General features: G+C 37.5%; 1 protein-coding gene across 2 annotated transcripts in view; it reads right to left on the bottom strand.

The window, feature by feature from the left end:
• Positions 1-1,055: 1,055 nt before the first annotated feature.
• LOC125059631 overlaps positions 1,056-16,841 on the bottom strand; it is a 33,456-nt gene continuing 17,670 nt past the window's right edge. For both annotated transcript variants that reach the window (XM_047664136.1, XM_047664137.1), the window contains 4 exons: positions 4,416-7,056; positions 3,678-4,305; positions 2,947-3,164; positions 1,056-2,641 (listed from right to left, as the gene is read on the bottom strand). In XM_047664136.1, coding sequence (XP_047520092.1) covers positions 2,386-2,641; positions 2,947-3,164; positions 3,678-4,305; positions 4,416-7,056 — 3,743 coding nt within the window. In that variant the 3' untranslated portion in view covers positions 1,056-2,385. The remainder of the gene's footprint in view (positions 2,642-2,946; positions 3,165-3,677; positions 4,306-4,415; positions 7,057-16,841) is intronic.

Raw genomic sequence — 16,841 nt, 5'->3', positions numbered from 1 at the left:
TAAAAAAACTAAAAAACACGCTTTTAAAGCACATCAAACTAAAAAGTGAAAAATAATTCTTAATTTAGGCTGAAAATGCTAATGAACAAAAAATACTGGTATTCTTGTGAAAAAGCGTGCTCTATAGACGAAAAATATGGCACAGAGCTTAGTTTTTTTAAACTATTATTTATTTTTTAATTTTTAGTTTTTTTTTTTTTTTGGATTATTGCATTGTCATCGATCTTTGACAGGTGCGCAAAATTTGAATAAAATCTGTCCGTTTAAAGTGGGTCAAAATCGAGTCCGAAGGAGTCGGTTACATACATACATACAGGTGAAGCATTAACAAAGCGTGTAAAAATACGAAACCATCCCTATTTAGTACACGTTACTGTTATTTTGAATATACTAGAGAATTATTTGACTTCGTCTGATTATATTATACTTTTTAAATTATAAAATTAAACGTTAATCTTGTCCAATTAATTTGTAATTAAACTTAGGTCAACTGTGGTCTGTGAATGAATAGTTTTTACAAGGGATCAATTATTATAATGAGAAAATGATACAAACAACTAAAGCAATACATCTTTATTGTATTATAAATCATAATGTATTTCACAAAACGTCTTAAAAACACTCATATTGCATGAAGAAAGAGAGGCAAAGTGAATTATAGTAAATACGCTTACATAATTAAGTATATAATATTGAATATGTCATGCATCTTGTATATCTTTAACTAGCTACATACTAGGTAATAGTAAATATTAAACACACTACTATCCCAAGGCCAAGCGGTGTTGCCAAAATTCCTTAAATTTACCCTTAATATACGAGATTATTCTAACACATAACATTTAATTTTCGGAACATTATCGAATACTAAATTTTACAGAATAAAAATAAATTACATTATCTATAATTGACAGTAAGCAGGATTGTCATTAATTAAAATTAAAGTGACAATTACATAAATGGATATCATTTTGACATTGAATAAGTACACAGATTATTATTGCTTAAATCTTTGAAGCGAAACACAGAAATATATTAATAATTATTCCTCGGAACATTATCGAATACTAAATTTTACAGAATAAAAATAAATTACATTATCTATAATTGACAGTAAGCAGGATTGTCATTAATTAAAATTAAAGTGACAATTACATAAATGGATATCATTTTGACATTGAATAAGTACACAGATTATTATTGCTTAAATCTTTGAAGCGAAACACAGAAATATATTAATAATTATTCCTTAAACACTACGCTCATAGCTTAGATAATTTTCTGTATATTTGGTATATTATATGCGTTTAATATATTACAAAGCATTTTGGACTTAGGTATATTCTAGCGTATGATTCGTCGATCCACGAAGGAGACTGAAATCCCTAAAACTAAATTATAATTTAAAACTATCGAGTTTTTAACCCACCTAATAATATTGCTGCACCAAAATACTTATTTACTATACAAAAATTAAAAAAATAAATCTTTCAATAACAAAGTAACGAAAAGTTAAAAATTGTCAAAAACATTACTGATGGTTTAAAGTCCACCGAAACTTTGGTTACACAATTATAATAAACACGAGATCCTAACTTCTTAAATAGTTTTAGTCTTTGTTTTAAAAGAAATGCCATAAATTTGAGCAAAATAAAGTTTACTTATTATAAACATTACCGGTTCGCGAACAAAAACCCCGCACAATAGAAACCATAGACCACATAGAACTACCACTAAAACACGGCTACATTATATAATAATTATTTACATTCTGAAAGTAAAGAACGTAGAATATTACGGGGTTTTGGTAAATCGCCGTAGGAACTTACGCTAGAATTGAAAAAGATAGAAAATATTATTAATTAAGACTACATTCCTTAACTCTACTCATTGGTAGGTTGGTTGAACTACGCTTATTCGAAACTGTTTGGTAAGCACAATTAATGACTGACTAGACAGATTTGGGCTTGCAGAATAGGATGGGAAATGAAGAGAGACGACTAGATGGAAATGCAAACGTGTTAGTGTTACTTAAATTTTATAATGTACTTCAAAACTGGCACAACTTCATAACCCAAGGCATTGAGGACGGTATAGATTATAATAAGGCATGTAAAGGCACCCGAAGCGATATTTACGCGGTAGATGGCGTTGAATCGATGTCACTCGTTCGTTGTTTAAAGCATAAGAAATCTAAACGTGTATAATACAGAAATCCTCTTATTCTTATCACACTTATTTGCAAATAAATGAACGTGTTTTTTTTATGTTTAAGAGGACACGGTGCCGCTACTCGCCACTAGGTGGCGCTGTACTCAAGTTGATTTTTAGTCCTCGCGGGGCCAGAATGAGCCTGGCTGGTGTGACGAGGACTAAAGCGTACTCTCATTTGTTGACTCCCAGGAATTTTGCAGCTTCGTCGGCGGATGAGAGCAGTTTATTGATGATGGTCTTGTCCGGAATGCCCAGAAGCTTACCGATGAGGTCGCTCCCGTTTTCGCCTTCGTTTTCCTCGGAGGAGTACTTCCGGGACATGTCCAGTTTGATTTTCTTATCGTAGGGCAGGGAAGGGGGTGAGTTGTTGTTGTTCACGTTGTTTGGGATCTCGTTTCCGGAGCCATCGTCGTCTTGGTAACGGTAACTAAAATGAAAATTACTATTAATTGCTAGAAAATTTGAACTCGTATAACTGATTTTATTGTACAGATCACGATGAAGTATGGCATTATTGGCCGAGAATTACGTCAAATAACAATTTCATATTTGCTTTTAAAAATAATTATTACAGCGTATTAGTTAAAACTGGGGAAATCACTATGAAAACACATCTAAATAAACAAAATTTTGAAAAACTAGTATCAATGAGCTTTAATGTATATTTAAAACTACTTTCCGGCCATTTTGTTAGTGTTCTGACGTCCAAATAAATAAAAATACAGTACTTACCCATTAGAGGCATCGATCGGTGTATCAGGTGGGGTGGTCTCTTCGTCGTCGGTCGCCTCTTCGCGATGCTTCTTGCGGTGACGCAGCATGCTGTGCTTGAGGGTGAAGCGGCGCCTACAGAGGTCGCAGGCGAAAGGTCGTTCCCCGGAGTGTGTGCGCATGTGTCTGCGCAAATCCTCAGCAGACCAGAAACGACGCACGCAGAATGCGCATACCACCTGAAATATAGGTATTATATATTGTTAAGATATAATATAAAATTCTCTATCTTCCTTTAAATTTCTTCTGTTCAAACATTACCTGTCCACATTGTATCCCTAACTTTCGTACTAACTACTAACTGACGTGAGACTGATCTTAAATTATTATGATTCATGTGCACTTTTTACTTTTTATTTTTCATGTATCCTTAAAAACTATATTAATATGTAATATGTATATATTTTTGCACTTTTTGCTCCTCATCTAATTTAATTTTTTTTTCTTTTCTCACAGTGGTTGCCTGGAAGTGATCGCTCGAAAGCGATAAGGCCGCCAGTTTATATTTAATTATGTTAAATTTTTATATTGTAATGCAACAAAGAGTAAATAAATAAAATATAAAATAGCTTGAGTTCTATTTATGATATACGTATTTATTTATATATTCACAAATATTTATAAAATTTTAAAGAATAAGGAAGAACTGTCATGTTTTAGTTAATAAAAGCTGTATAGTAACTTCAACATACCTTTCTGTTGGCATGGTCAGGAAACTTTCCCCTATCATCATCATCAGCGCTTTCGCTTCTATCGCTGGCCGCATCCAAAGCACCCTTAGACACCAACTGCTCGTACTCCACCGTGTGGTTCGTTGACAGGTGCCCCAAAGCCCCATTCCGATCACCAAAAGCCGCTTCACATAGGTGGCATTTGAATACCAGCCCGACATCCGATTCTTCCTCTGGCAGTGGTGATGGAGGCGATTCTCCGCTACCATGGCGTGAAGACATATGCTTCTTCAACGTCTCCATGGAGGAAAATGTGCTGGTAGGACAGGTGGCACATTTGAATGGTCTTTCGGGTACTGCTCTGGTGTCATTCGGTGTTGGGAGTGTGACAGGAATTGGTTCTGCCAAAATAGCCTTAGCCGAGCCTCCGTGTTTTCGCAATAAGTGGCGATCGCAGTTGGATTTAGTTGTGAAGAGGAGAGGACAGTGGGGACATTTGAAGGGCTTTTGGCCCGTGTGGGTGAGGACGTGTCGCCGGAGGGAAGATGACCAGGGGAATTTGCGATGGCAGTAGGGACAAGAGACTCGGTTTGGGGCGAGACTGTAGGCTGATTTTTTCTTTGGTGGCAGATTTGTGTCGGACTCCGATCTGGAATTAATAATACATCATTAGTATATCTAGATTATTATGTATTTGATTTATTATTAATGACTTTGTGAGTTGAGAGCTTTTAAGTTGTATCTATAATGAATACTTACTTGTTTTCATCACTTCCAGAGTTATTGCCCTCACTGGTAGAAGCAACCAGACCTTCTTCATCCTCTTCTTCATCAGAACGCGTTGGAACTACAGCCACATCTTGACTTGACGGGATACCATCTGTTTTCTCCGAAGGTATAGGTAAGGGCTTGTTAATAAGGCTTCCAGCTATTTTTAAATCGAAATCTTTGTTAATTTCTTGCTGCCGCGTCGCCATTAGTATTTCAGCTGCAGCACGATGCGCAGCGGAATGTTCATCTGACTTATCATCCGGTTCCTCATCAATAACTAAAGCGTCCTCCTCGTCTTCTTCGTTATCAGCAACTTCGTCGGAGTCTCTTCTTATGGGGGAGCGGTCTAGTTGTGTTGGTCTTTCAAGGTGTCTAGCCAAAAGGGCGTACTTCACGCGATCAGCTAGATTTTCAGAACCAGGATACGGTGGTGGCGCTCTCGGCGTTGGCCGTCTTACACTCCAGTGTTGCGGATGTTGTTGTTTGACGTGACGTTCCATGTTTGAGCGCAATGTGAAACGAGCGGAGCACTGTGAGCATGAGAATGGGCGTTCAGTGCGGTATCTACGTTGTTTTTGCTTAGGCATTAGAATGCCATTCTTTATAACCATTTTAACGGGATCATTTTGTGGCACACTGTTATGTTGCGGAGATTCAGGGTGGGGAGGGGGTGTAGGCGTTGTGGACAGTTGCAAAGGCTTCTGGTCTTCTTCCTCTGGCTCTTGTTTAGGCTGAATTTCTTGCTCCGTCGAAACGAGTCTTCCGCCAGACATGCTTAAGCCACGAATTATCTCTTTTTGAATACGCTGTTTTATTTCGGCAAGTTCTTGTGAATCAGTTGGGTTGGGAAAGATAGAAGATTGAAGAAAATAAGGGTTTAAAGGGAATGATGGTGGCAAAGGTAGTCCAGGCAAGCCGGGTACTGCACCAGCGTATAATTGAGAGAGCTGCGAGGCATAGTAGGCTGGATCTAACTTCGGTAGAGCAGTTTCAAAGAGTCTTTGCTGAGCCAAAAGGAACCTTGTCTTCTCAAAGGCAGCAGCAGTGGCCGCAGCCGTAGAATCAAACGAAGGCCGCGGTTGAACTTTAGGCTCGTCGTCATCAGCATCTCGTTTCTTCTTGCTTAGGTCAAGAACATCGCAACTATTGTTGTCACTTGTACTCAAGTCAACAGGAGTTTCTTCATTGTAAGTTTCTGATTGTATTTCGTTAGCCTTAAATGTAACATCAGGTGTTCTGAATTCCGGTATTTGTGTCAGTTGACCGATACCTTTCACTTTAATTCTTGGCAATGTTTGGTCGCATTCTCTAGGTGTTAGCGTTGGTGTTTCAGGCAGAGATTTGACTAATGAAGTTACCGGGTGCCTGTCAGCGATAAATGTTGGAGAGTAGTGAGTTAAAGGAGTATCACGACCTGTGGATTCGGTGCGCCTTTCAATATCAGGTGTATGGAATGCAAGAGACCTTTTTACTTCTTCACGTGCAAGCTTCGAATTTACTTCGTCATTATTTGGATCTTCTGAAGGGTGGTATATGATAGACCGCTTCACATCTTCGCGTGTAACCTTGGCATGGCGGTTTCGCAGGTGTCTTTCACAATTTGCTTTAGTTGTGAAGGCATAGTTACAGACGGCACATTCATATGGTCTGTCACCGTTATGTGTCCGCATATGGCGCACCAAAGCTGCTTTATCGAGAGACGCATGAGGACACATATTGCACTGATATGGACCAGGACCAGTTCCGCTTAAGTGAACTCTGTTATGACCCTTCAAGGCTCTAAGATTTGGAAACTTAGCAGGACATAAGCGACATGGAAATTCTCCACGAAGTTTCATACGCCTGAACTCAGCGGCAAAATTATCTTGAGTTTCTTCTGGTTCTCGGTCTTTTGATGCGGTATCTGGGGGAGTGAGTACAGAGCTCTCCAACGCCACTCTTGTTCCTGTTAATCTTTCTAAAAGACTACTTGCAGATGTGACATTTAATATGGATTGAATATCAGCCAAATCCCTTGCAGCATCAATGTGTCTAATGCCATTGGCTAAATGTGCGTCTTCGAACTTCGGAGTAAATCTCTCCATAGGCGGTGTTAAGGTTCCAGGAATACCAAAGGATCTATTTCTTAGATCTAACTTAGCAAAAAAGTCCTCCCGACGGTCTCTCTCTGGACTGGGGATTCTGGTAGACAAGCATGTCTTTCGGTGTATATCCAAAACTTGTAAACAAGGGAAATCTCTGGAGCAAAATTCGCATCTATACAAATTGCGCTCACCAATGTTTCTATTAATATCGGAGAACTTTTTATTTGCAAAATCGCCAAAGCTATATTCATCATAGTTCGTCTTGGCTTCGTCGCCATGAGCGGTGAATCGGTGGATGTCAAAGGCGTTCAGGGAATCAAAGCGTTGAACGCATTTTGGGCATTCAAAGCGCGCTGTCCTCTTATCTAGAGGCATGGGCGATGGTGAAGACGAAGCTGCCCTCTTGCGAGCTCTTCGGCAATCCTCTTCATCGCTCCTGTCCGAGCGGTTATCACTGTCTATACTCATGGTTCTCGTGGTCCGTGTTTCGATCTTCATTTCATCAGCATCAAATTTTGCTTCACTGATGACTTCTGCTTTGATTTCTGTAACAACAAACGAGCCTTTTACAATTGATGTTCAATGTTTGAATACCGCGGGCGGCTTTCATTTTCCTATTCCAAGAAAAGTTGACAATAGATGAGTCAGTCGATTCTGACGAATGTATTAGAACAGAGTTTATTGTTATGGTAGTTCCTGTTATCGTTTAATAGATTAAAAATCGACCTGGTAAGAGGTTTGGATCAATAATTATAAATAAGGTTAAATTTAGCGCGTTTAGTTAAGAATGCTTTAAGCGTGAATCATAGGACCTATTGTCACAAATACGGCAAGGGACACGTCGTTTGAAACTCAAATAGCCTAAGATAAGGAATCGCTCTCAAATAAAATAATCGATACAGCTCATACGTGAAGAAGGATTAAAGAGAGATAATGACAGATAAGTTTTTATTATTATTTATCAATTGTGTGGACTTTGATGTTGTGTCCGTTAAGGTAAATTACTATAGATATAGCGCATACCTATATATGTTATGTCACGAAATGACTTATACTCAGTATCATACATATTATACTACCATACTAGTGAAAGCTCGCTTCGCAAATATAAGCGTCTTTCTTCCAACTTCGATTTTTGACTGGAGTAGAGACTCTAATTAAAGGGCGCTAATTAAAGATTTATGTTGGCACCAGAGCTGGTGCATTCCTCGCTCAACGAATAAGTATCGCAATACAGCGAGAAAATACCCAACATTAAACGTACACTGCCACAGGGACCAAGCTTTTTAAATTTATTTTAATTTTCATTTATAATATAGATTTTAGATTCAGAAATACTGTATGTTCAGAATTTAAACTACGCAGAAGAACTCGCAGGTACCTGCTAGTAGATAATATCCGCAAAGGCGCGGTGTATTGAACGCGGGCGGTGGTTGGTCGGAGAAAAATCAATACCGACAAAGTACAACGTCACATGTAGATAACTTCGTGGAACTTGAAAGGTTTCACGATTTTGTTATATTTCAGTTTAAACTGAAATGACAGTTTTAGTTCCAGAATTTTGTGAATCCCCGAAACCAGACTCATGCGAATCTTCATAGTCATGTTTCACCTTAGACCAGATTAAATAGTATTATATATATTTATAAATTGAATATATAAATGAATATAATTTAACAATTGAACTATGAAACGTTATATCTCTGAGAACAATTTTAAAAAGTCGTTTATTAAGTAATTAATTATCAATATGTACTTTAAAAATTTAGCTTATAAGTAAAATTGTAGATCTTAGAGATTTTATTAATCCTCTTTCGACTATGCTTACATGTTTTTACGGATAAAAATCTATACAACAGACACAAAAATATGGAACCACATTTTCTGTTTTGCAGGAATTCTTTGTTTTTACTATGAAATGGGAATTGTACAAGTAATTCTTTGACATATAACATTTTAGGATTTCGTATAGTATAAACCACGTAAAAACGTTACGGCATATTGCAATGGTATAGGTGTAATATGCATACTATCGTAACAGAACAAGGAAAATGTGATTAAGTCAAAACCCTATTTTCTCATACAAACAAATTGATATAAAATAAGTCGATGAATTTAACACCATTGAAAATTCATTCATATTAGAAAAAAACAACGCGACGCGCGTACTAGTTCCGTAAATTTAAAAGAATACCTACGGCCGAGACGTAATACACACAATATTTTTTCAATATAGAGAATAAGTTCCGACAGTTTTTTACGCCGGCTTTTTCCCTCGGCCTACACCCTCTGTCTTTATTGCCGATGAGTAGATGTATGTCTAAGTGATATCTATATCTTATATTCCATAATTTAAATTTTATTTTTTATTATTTTAAGTATTTTATTAATTTTATATTTTCACAATGGACTTTATACACATATTAATCATTCTAATACGCACACATAAATGTTGTGTGCATTATCAGCTTTATACTTCATGCATGAAGGTGATAAATCCAGTCGAAAATTATTATTAGCCTGAGTGAGTTTTAAATTAATTGTCCTGTCCTGACCTAAAACCACTGGGTTTTCCCATGAATCATACGGACGTCAAAATAATCTCGGTTTTCATTCATGCACGTAGATTTGTGCGTCGCAATTCATGACGGGTTTTTTAATAGAACTATACCTGCAGACGTTTCACCACAACCCCACCTGATGTCGAATGAGATGCGGCCTATTGGGGCATGTAAAGAATTTATTTACACGACAATATAAACACTATTTTTTTTTTTAAAGACAATTCACACCAATTGACCTAGTCCCATGCTAAGCTGGTGAAGCTTGTGTTATGGGTACTAGGCAACGGATACATATTATAGATAGATATACATATAAATACATATTTAAACACCCAAGACCTAAGAACAACACCAAATGCTCATCACATCGATGTTCGCCTCAGCCGGGGATCGAACCCGGGACCCATGGATTCGCAGTCAGGGGTACTAACCACTAGACCAATGAGTCGTCAAATACTTACAGTACTAAGTAAACACGATGTCGAAAAAAAAAATATCAATATACATTAGATACAAAATATTGCTACTATGATCACTCTGCGAACAGGAGATGTCGATAGTGTTGGAGACAGAAGGCAACGGGGATTGTGCAACAGACTGGTTCTAGCCCTTGGTATCGCCAACAACCTTCGCCGTTGCACATATCCCCTATTTAGCTATAGCTAGAACCCATGATGTACTGTTAAAGGAAGGTTGAAGAGGGCAAAGTTACAATCTTTAGCTGTTTTACAAGGAACAACGGTCGGGCGTTCCTTGTATTATTTATTACGTTGTACATTGCGTTTATGTACAACGAAGGGGTGAATTAATTAATTTATTATATATATTATAATATAATCAGTGGCGCTACAACCTCTTTAGGTCTTGACCTCAGATTTCTGAATCTGTTTCATGATATTTTTTTAAATCTAATAGGCAAGTAGGTGATCAGCCTCCAGTGCCTGACACACGCCGTCGAGTTTTTGGGTTCATGACATTTCGGTTTCCTCACGATGTTTTCCTTCGTTCGAGCAAATGTTAAATGCGCACATAGAAAGAAAGTACATTGGTGCACAGCCGGGGATCGAAACTACGACCTCAGGTATGAGAGTCGCACGCTGAAGCCACTAGGCCACACTTATTGGCGTTCCATTGTATTGGTCCTTTGATACAAGTAGATGGTCTCCTATGCCTGACACATTAAGGAGAAATATATTGGTGCATCGCATTTAACTTAAGAACTTATATTACTTTTACTATTAAGTTAAAAAAGAGCTGGGAACCCTGACACAGGTATTTTATTACTTTTCTTTCTAAATTTGTTGTAATTCAATAAAATTAACTGATCTCATTTTCTATAACACCTGACCTGAGTGTTATGTCATGATTATATTTCGAATGAATCTAGAATTAAAATAAGCAGTAAAAACCAACTTAATAAACCATGGGTTTAAATTTAGACCATTCCGTACCAACAGTTTTTTTACGTGTTAAATTACGATTTTTTTCATTGTTGTTCGAAAATAGCTGTCAAATGTAAGGTAAGCCTATTCTCGTCACATATTATATAATATATATAGCGGTTTCTGTAGTCATAGCGTAACGTTTTTTGAACTTCTCAATTCAATGATAGCTAGTAGATCTAGGTAGGTTGTTTCTTAAGCGGGTCATAGACGGACGCACGGCGATCTGCAGTTTCCATACTAAATTCATATTCGCAATACACGGACCGCTCGAGCAGATCCTGAACAAACCGCATATTGCAGTCGGTATCGACTGCAACATGCGGTCCGTCTATGGCCACACTTAAATGTAGATTTATGTTTTGTCGTTTACATTGACCTATGTATATAGTTTTCAATACATAAACAGTGTCATATAACATAGGTTAATGTCAGAATCTTATTAATTGAAAAACAGCTTATTCGCGGAATCCATTTTCGTCGTAAAGGCGATTTAGATACAAACATCCGGTCGGTATTATCGTGTTTCATTTAAGAAATTTCATTACCAAATATTTTTTATGTTACAATACAACGAATTTTAAAGATGTCTTTTTGCTTTGTATTGCTGTCTAGTCTTATCCATAATTGTGAGATCATGGGCTCAATTCCCAGCTGTGTTCCATAAAAAAAGATCTCAAAATCGATTAAATATTATGATAAACATATATCAATGAAATGTCCTCATTATATCATTTGATTTATCATATCTGTTAAAATGGATTATTTTGGAAAAAAATAACGAATAGATAAAGATGATTTTATCAAATGATACATAGATTAATGAGAATCATACTTATATGTGTATAAAAATTACATATTATAAGTCATAGTGAGCAGTGGGTTCAAAGAGGAGGTTGTGAGAAGGATACAAAAGGGAATGCTTAGGTCTATAATCTATTGAGAAGCTTACAAGTAGGATATACGAAGTCTGTAGGTATACTTGGACCAACTTGAGAAGGGACAAGTTAAAAGTACAGTACGACAAGTATGCATGGGGAATGTCATGAAAGTACTAAGTTCTAATGAACAAGTATGCGATTAACCATCGTTTAGGGCTGAGGCCGGTTTCCTCACGATGTTTTCTTTCACCGTTCTAGCGAATGTTAAATGCGCACATATATATATAGAAAGTACACTTAAACAAAAAACTTGGCGATTAAAAATAGTGGCGGAGAGTTTATTGCCAGTGCTTTTCTTCCGTTCTACGCCCTTGATTTGGGAACTGGGGGTAAATGTAAAATTAGAAGCATATAATATGTATTTCTTTTTGACGTTAATAAGTATACATTATGTTACCTAAATGACGGCACGGGGGTTCGAACCTACGACCTCAGGAATAAGAGACGCACGCTGAAGCCACTAGGCCAACACTGCTCTCGACTTAAGTCGTAGTAGATTATACAAAATTGATATAATTAAGAAAATTAATAAAAATTGTTAACAAATTCTTACATTTTCTTTGAAAAATATAAACGCAATACGTAATATGAGAAAGGGCGTGTGTTACACCGTATCGTAACACAGTTTCGTAGTCCCCGAAGGCATATACTATGGGTAAGACTTGCCCCTATATAAAACTAAGTCAGTTATGGTACGTGAGTAGTTTCATCTCTTTCTATCAAGTTCTGTTTTCGCTGTGATGAAGAGACATGCGGAAATTAAGTCAAATATATAGTAAGATACGGAAAGTCCCGTTTTCAATGTAGTGTCGTAGATATATAGAATTTCGAGTTTCCTCCTACGACAAATATAGTATTGAATGATGCAGAAAATGCAATATATAAATAAATATAATACATGCGATTCAAATTTTCAAAGTAAAAGGCAGTTTAGAAAAACACTCTGATCTGATCTAAAATACCCACGAACAAAGGCACCACCATCACCTGAATGTCGAGGCTATTTAAACCACGGGCCTAGTGAGAATATTGAAATGGACAAAACCATTCGAATTAGTGTTAGTGCTAAACAAGTAGTAAGTGAAAAAATAGAACACAAGAACAGTGTCTTCACCTTAATATACGTTGTGTTATTGGACACTTTCTTATGTATCCTTATTTGAATTTTCCTTACCTACTTAGAAATAATAAAAATTAATAAAAGAAAATTTAAGCAAATTTAAAAAGTTCGGTCCCTGTGGCAGTGTACCTTCAACGCTGGCAGCATTTCCTCGCTGTATTGCGAAACTTTTTCGTTGAGCGAGGAAAGCACCAGCTCTGGGTAATGATTTAATTAAATATAAATAAATTTAATTTCCTTTTTAGTAAATTAGGTTAGTTTTAAATTACTTATTAGTTAAATTAGTCTGAATTTAAACTTTATTATTACTGAATTTCTACATTATCAAATTCAGCTTAGCCACTAACGGACGTAAAATTAAGATATTTATAGCATTTTCATTGTAATCACTTTATATGTTAAACAGTTCTTGTCTCGGAAACCTGTTTTATGATAGCATTTCTGAATGTCTGCAAAAGCGAATTTTTATCAAATAATTTGTTTCTGTTATGTTTTAATAGATATTTTCAGAACTCAGCTTTTACACCAATACCAATGTACATTGGTGTTGGTTTGAGATTCGTAGTATACGTTTTTGACATACGGGAGTTACATTTCGGAGTTTTATGGGGATTAGAAACGTGCCTTATCACTTGCTGGCAAAAGAACCAGCTTATCAGGCTTCAGATTCAGTTGAAGGAAATGTTTTTTTTTATTAATGTGTATGTAGGATTTGGGTAAGACATTTTAATAAATAAAATGCCACTTAATTTCCAAATAATAATTCTATTTTAATCACTCCTAATTTACACAGAGTAATTAGAGTAATTTGAGTCAGGGATAAGCTCGCAAGATACAACTAGTGCACCGAGCCACGCCAGAGCCGAGACTGCCTGCGTAAGGCCCGCTCCGCCATTTATAACGACAGACTCAGTAGTGGGGAGAGTGGGGAGACTTGAAGAACCGGCTGTGACGTGCGCGATGCAGGTGTTGTTTGCTATAGGCGCGTACGGCGGTACAGGCGCCGACACGGCCATACTGACATGCGTGCGTCCTCGCACGCGCCTCATCCCATATCTCTGTTACATCAGTTACATAAATTAAGGCGCATAATTTTGGTCTGGTTCAAAGCCCTGCAAAACCATAACAGTTAGTCATTTCTGCTAGTCCGGAATTTACATTCCCTGTAGCCATAGCCATTGCATAATTTTGGTCTAGCTCAAAGCTCTGCAAAAATAAAACAATTAGTCATTTCTGCTAGTCCGGAATTTACATTCCCTGTAGCCATAGCCACTGCATAATTTTGGTCTAGCTCAAAGCCCTGCAAAATTAAAACAATCCGTATTTTTTTTTTAACATGTGCCCTGCAACATTATTGGACCGGCATTAGCCCTTCAATAATATTGGACTGGCAACCCCTTTTTTTTTATCATGTGCCCTGCAACACTATTGGACCGGCCTTAAGCCCTTCAATAACGTTGGGCTGGCAACCTCTTCTTTTCTTTTTTTTTTTACTTGTGCCCTGCAACATTATTGGACCGGCCTTAATAAGAAGCCCTTCAACAATGCTGGACTAGCAACCTATTTTTAACATGTGCCCTGCAACATCATTGGACTGGCCTAAGCCCTTCAACAATGTTGGACTGGTAACTTTTTTTTTCCATAAACATAACAAGCGCCTCTAAAAGGACGGAACTTTTTCCGTTCTACTTCAGTCATTGATTTTGCAAAGTTCGAAATTAATATTTCCCGAATGCTCTGCCAGGTCATTTGATTAGGCTGTATAATTGTGAGGCATGTCGCGGCGCGACCTTTACAACAGTGAATACCAGCAATAATCAAATCAACGTCTTCTAAATTCTTCTTGTCAATAATTATGTCATTTAAAGTGCACCAATTGGTTATGTCTCGTCCGGGTCAAATGGCACCAACTTGATAGGTATTGATGAATCCACAGTTGAGAATTTAAACTATCTGCAATTTTCTTAAAAGTGGCTTCCATGCCAGTAGAGAAAAGATACAGTTTGCGGTGGTCGGCCACCACCTCTCCACCCACTCTCGAACCGTACGCAGACCTGACTCAAACGCCATCTCTTAAAGAGACAGCTAATAACGACATCTATGATTGCATAAACGTAATCTCGCCGTCACGGTCACCCTGCCGCATCACACGTCCTCGTGTGCTCTCGAAAAGAAAATCCACAGGTCATCAATTCTCAGACTCGGTCATTCTGACCAAATAAAACGAATCATTAGAAATGTTAATGACACAAATCATCAATCACTAAAGGTCAGTACCTACACACGGTACCGGACTCGAACGTGTGTACGTAACTGCGAGTGGCGCGAGACGAGCGTCAGTCTGGTATTGTTTATTGTAATTCTTCATATAGCTCTGGAGGCATTCTTAAATAATTGTTATAATCTTCAGGACATACACGTAGCTCTTCAATCAAGTTTACGTGGCTGTAATCAGAACGGCGATCTAACCAATGTCTAACACAGTACCTCCTTTTACGTTATTTTCTTTGAATTTTCTTTGATTTTCTTATAAAGCACTGTGAGACTTGCTAAATACAGTCACCGTATCCTTTGTTGCGCAGACATCTTTTGGCTCGAACGCTCCTTTATTGCACAGACATCTTTTGGCTCGAACGGTTCGGTGATACCGAACGGCGCGCTTCACTCGATAGATCAATGCTCAATGTGTGAACGAAAGCCCATGCCATGGTTTCACTCGACAGTTTAGCTCGATCGAACAATACCGCACGCGACCACTGACCCGAGTGACTCAACCTTCCTAGGGGTGCTGCAACTTTGCACAGATCCACGTGACGCAATTTCAGTTGTAAACGCCAAATGTTGAACACGCGTTTCACATTGTGAAAGATGTGCGAGAACACTCGAAACGACTATTTCCTCGGTAGTCATATTTTTTCATCTTGCCATTATTCGCCATCTTTAGGTTTGGCGTTATTTAAATAGAAATGGGGCGGCGGTATCCTGACAGTCGTACCTTAAGATAAAAAGCGCCTTAAATTCGGTCCCCCATTCCAGGAAAAGCCACTCGTGAAAGGCACGCCGATGCTTGACCTTTCAGAGCCTTGCTCAGGGCGATATAAGAGAAGCACCTTGCAATTTTTCGCTCCTCCATGCACATGCTCGCTGTGGTAATCCATGTGCGGATTAAAATCGGGTAAATGCATCGCTTCTTTAGTTGAGGGGTTTTCATGGTCTCCAATAACGCCATGAAATTCTGTTTCTGAGCTTCCAACAATCGCTGTCATTTTTGTTGCCGTCACTGCCATGTGGGTCGTGTGGTTACATCCCACTTCTGATGTAGGATTTGGGTAAGACATTTTAATAAATAAAATGCCACTTAATTTCCAAATAATAATTCTATTTTAATCACTCCTAATTTACACAGAGTAATTAGAGTAATTTGAGTCAGGGATAAGCTCGCAAGATACAACTAGTGCACCGAGCCACGCCAGAGCCGAGACTGCCTGCGTAAGGCCCGCTCCGCCATTTATAACGACAGACTCAGTAGTGGGGAGAGTGGGGAGACTTGAAGAACCGGCTGTGACGTGCGCGATGCAGGTGTTGTTTGCTATAGGCGCGTACGGCGGTACAGGCGCCGACATGTATAACTAATTGATAAGGTTTTTTATTTTGTTTGCTTTGGAGGAGTCTCTTGGAACGCACAAGTGCACAGGCCGTAATTAAAGATTTAAGTTGGCAGATAGTACTTGTGACGTCAGATCTGGTGCATTCCTCGCTCAAAGAATAAGTATCCAATACAGCGAGATAATGCTGCCAGCGTTAAAGCCACAAGATCCAGACTTTTAAATTTGTTTTAATGATCTTTTTATGAATTTACAGTTCTTTTTATTATGTAGGTTAAGAATATTGTGAATAAATATTAAATTGATTTACTGATTTATATTATTACTATCTACTTCCTATTTTTTTACATTAACACCTGTTTAAATGTTTGTATATTTAACTGGATAACGTGATAATTCAAAGCATAAAAACGCCGGACAGTTTTATAATTTAAAAAAATACGTTTTAATACGACATAGTATATTTTAATTTATTTTTTTTCTGACAGCAACGAATTGTAAAAGTTTCGTATATAATATAAATTCTTTTCTTATTTTATTATAACACTTCTAAAAGTGTTCATTACGGTGTGACAGAAACATTTACGCAATAGCACTTGCGTTATTAAATCTGATGAAACTAATATTTTAATTCCTGGAATTATTTTATGCTTATTTC

Source organism: Pieris napi, chromosome 20 (genome assembly GCF_905475465.1).
Source record: "Pieris napi chromosome 20, ilPieNapi1.2, whole genome shotgun sequence".
In the NCBI taxonomy this organism is placed as follows: domain Eukaryota; kingdom Metazoa; phylum Arthropoda; class Insecta; order Lepidoptera; family Pieridae; genus Pieris; species Pieris napi.
The sequence above is the reverse complement of the archived record's forward strand: the minus strand, read 5'-3'. Positions and strand labels throughout refer to the sequence as shown.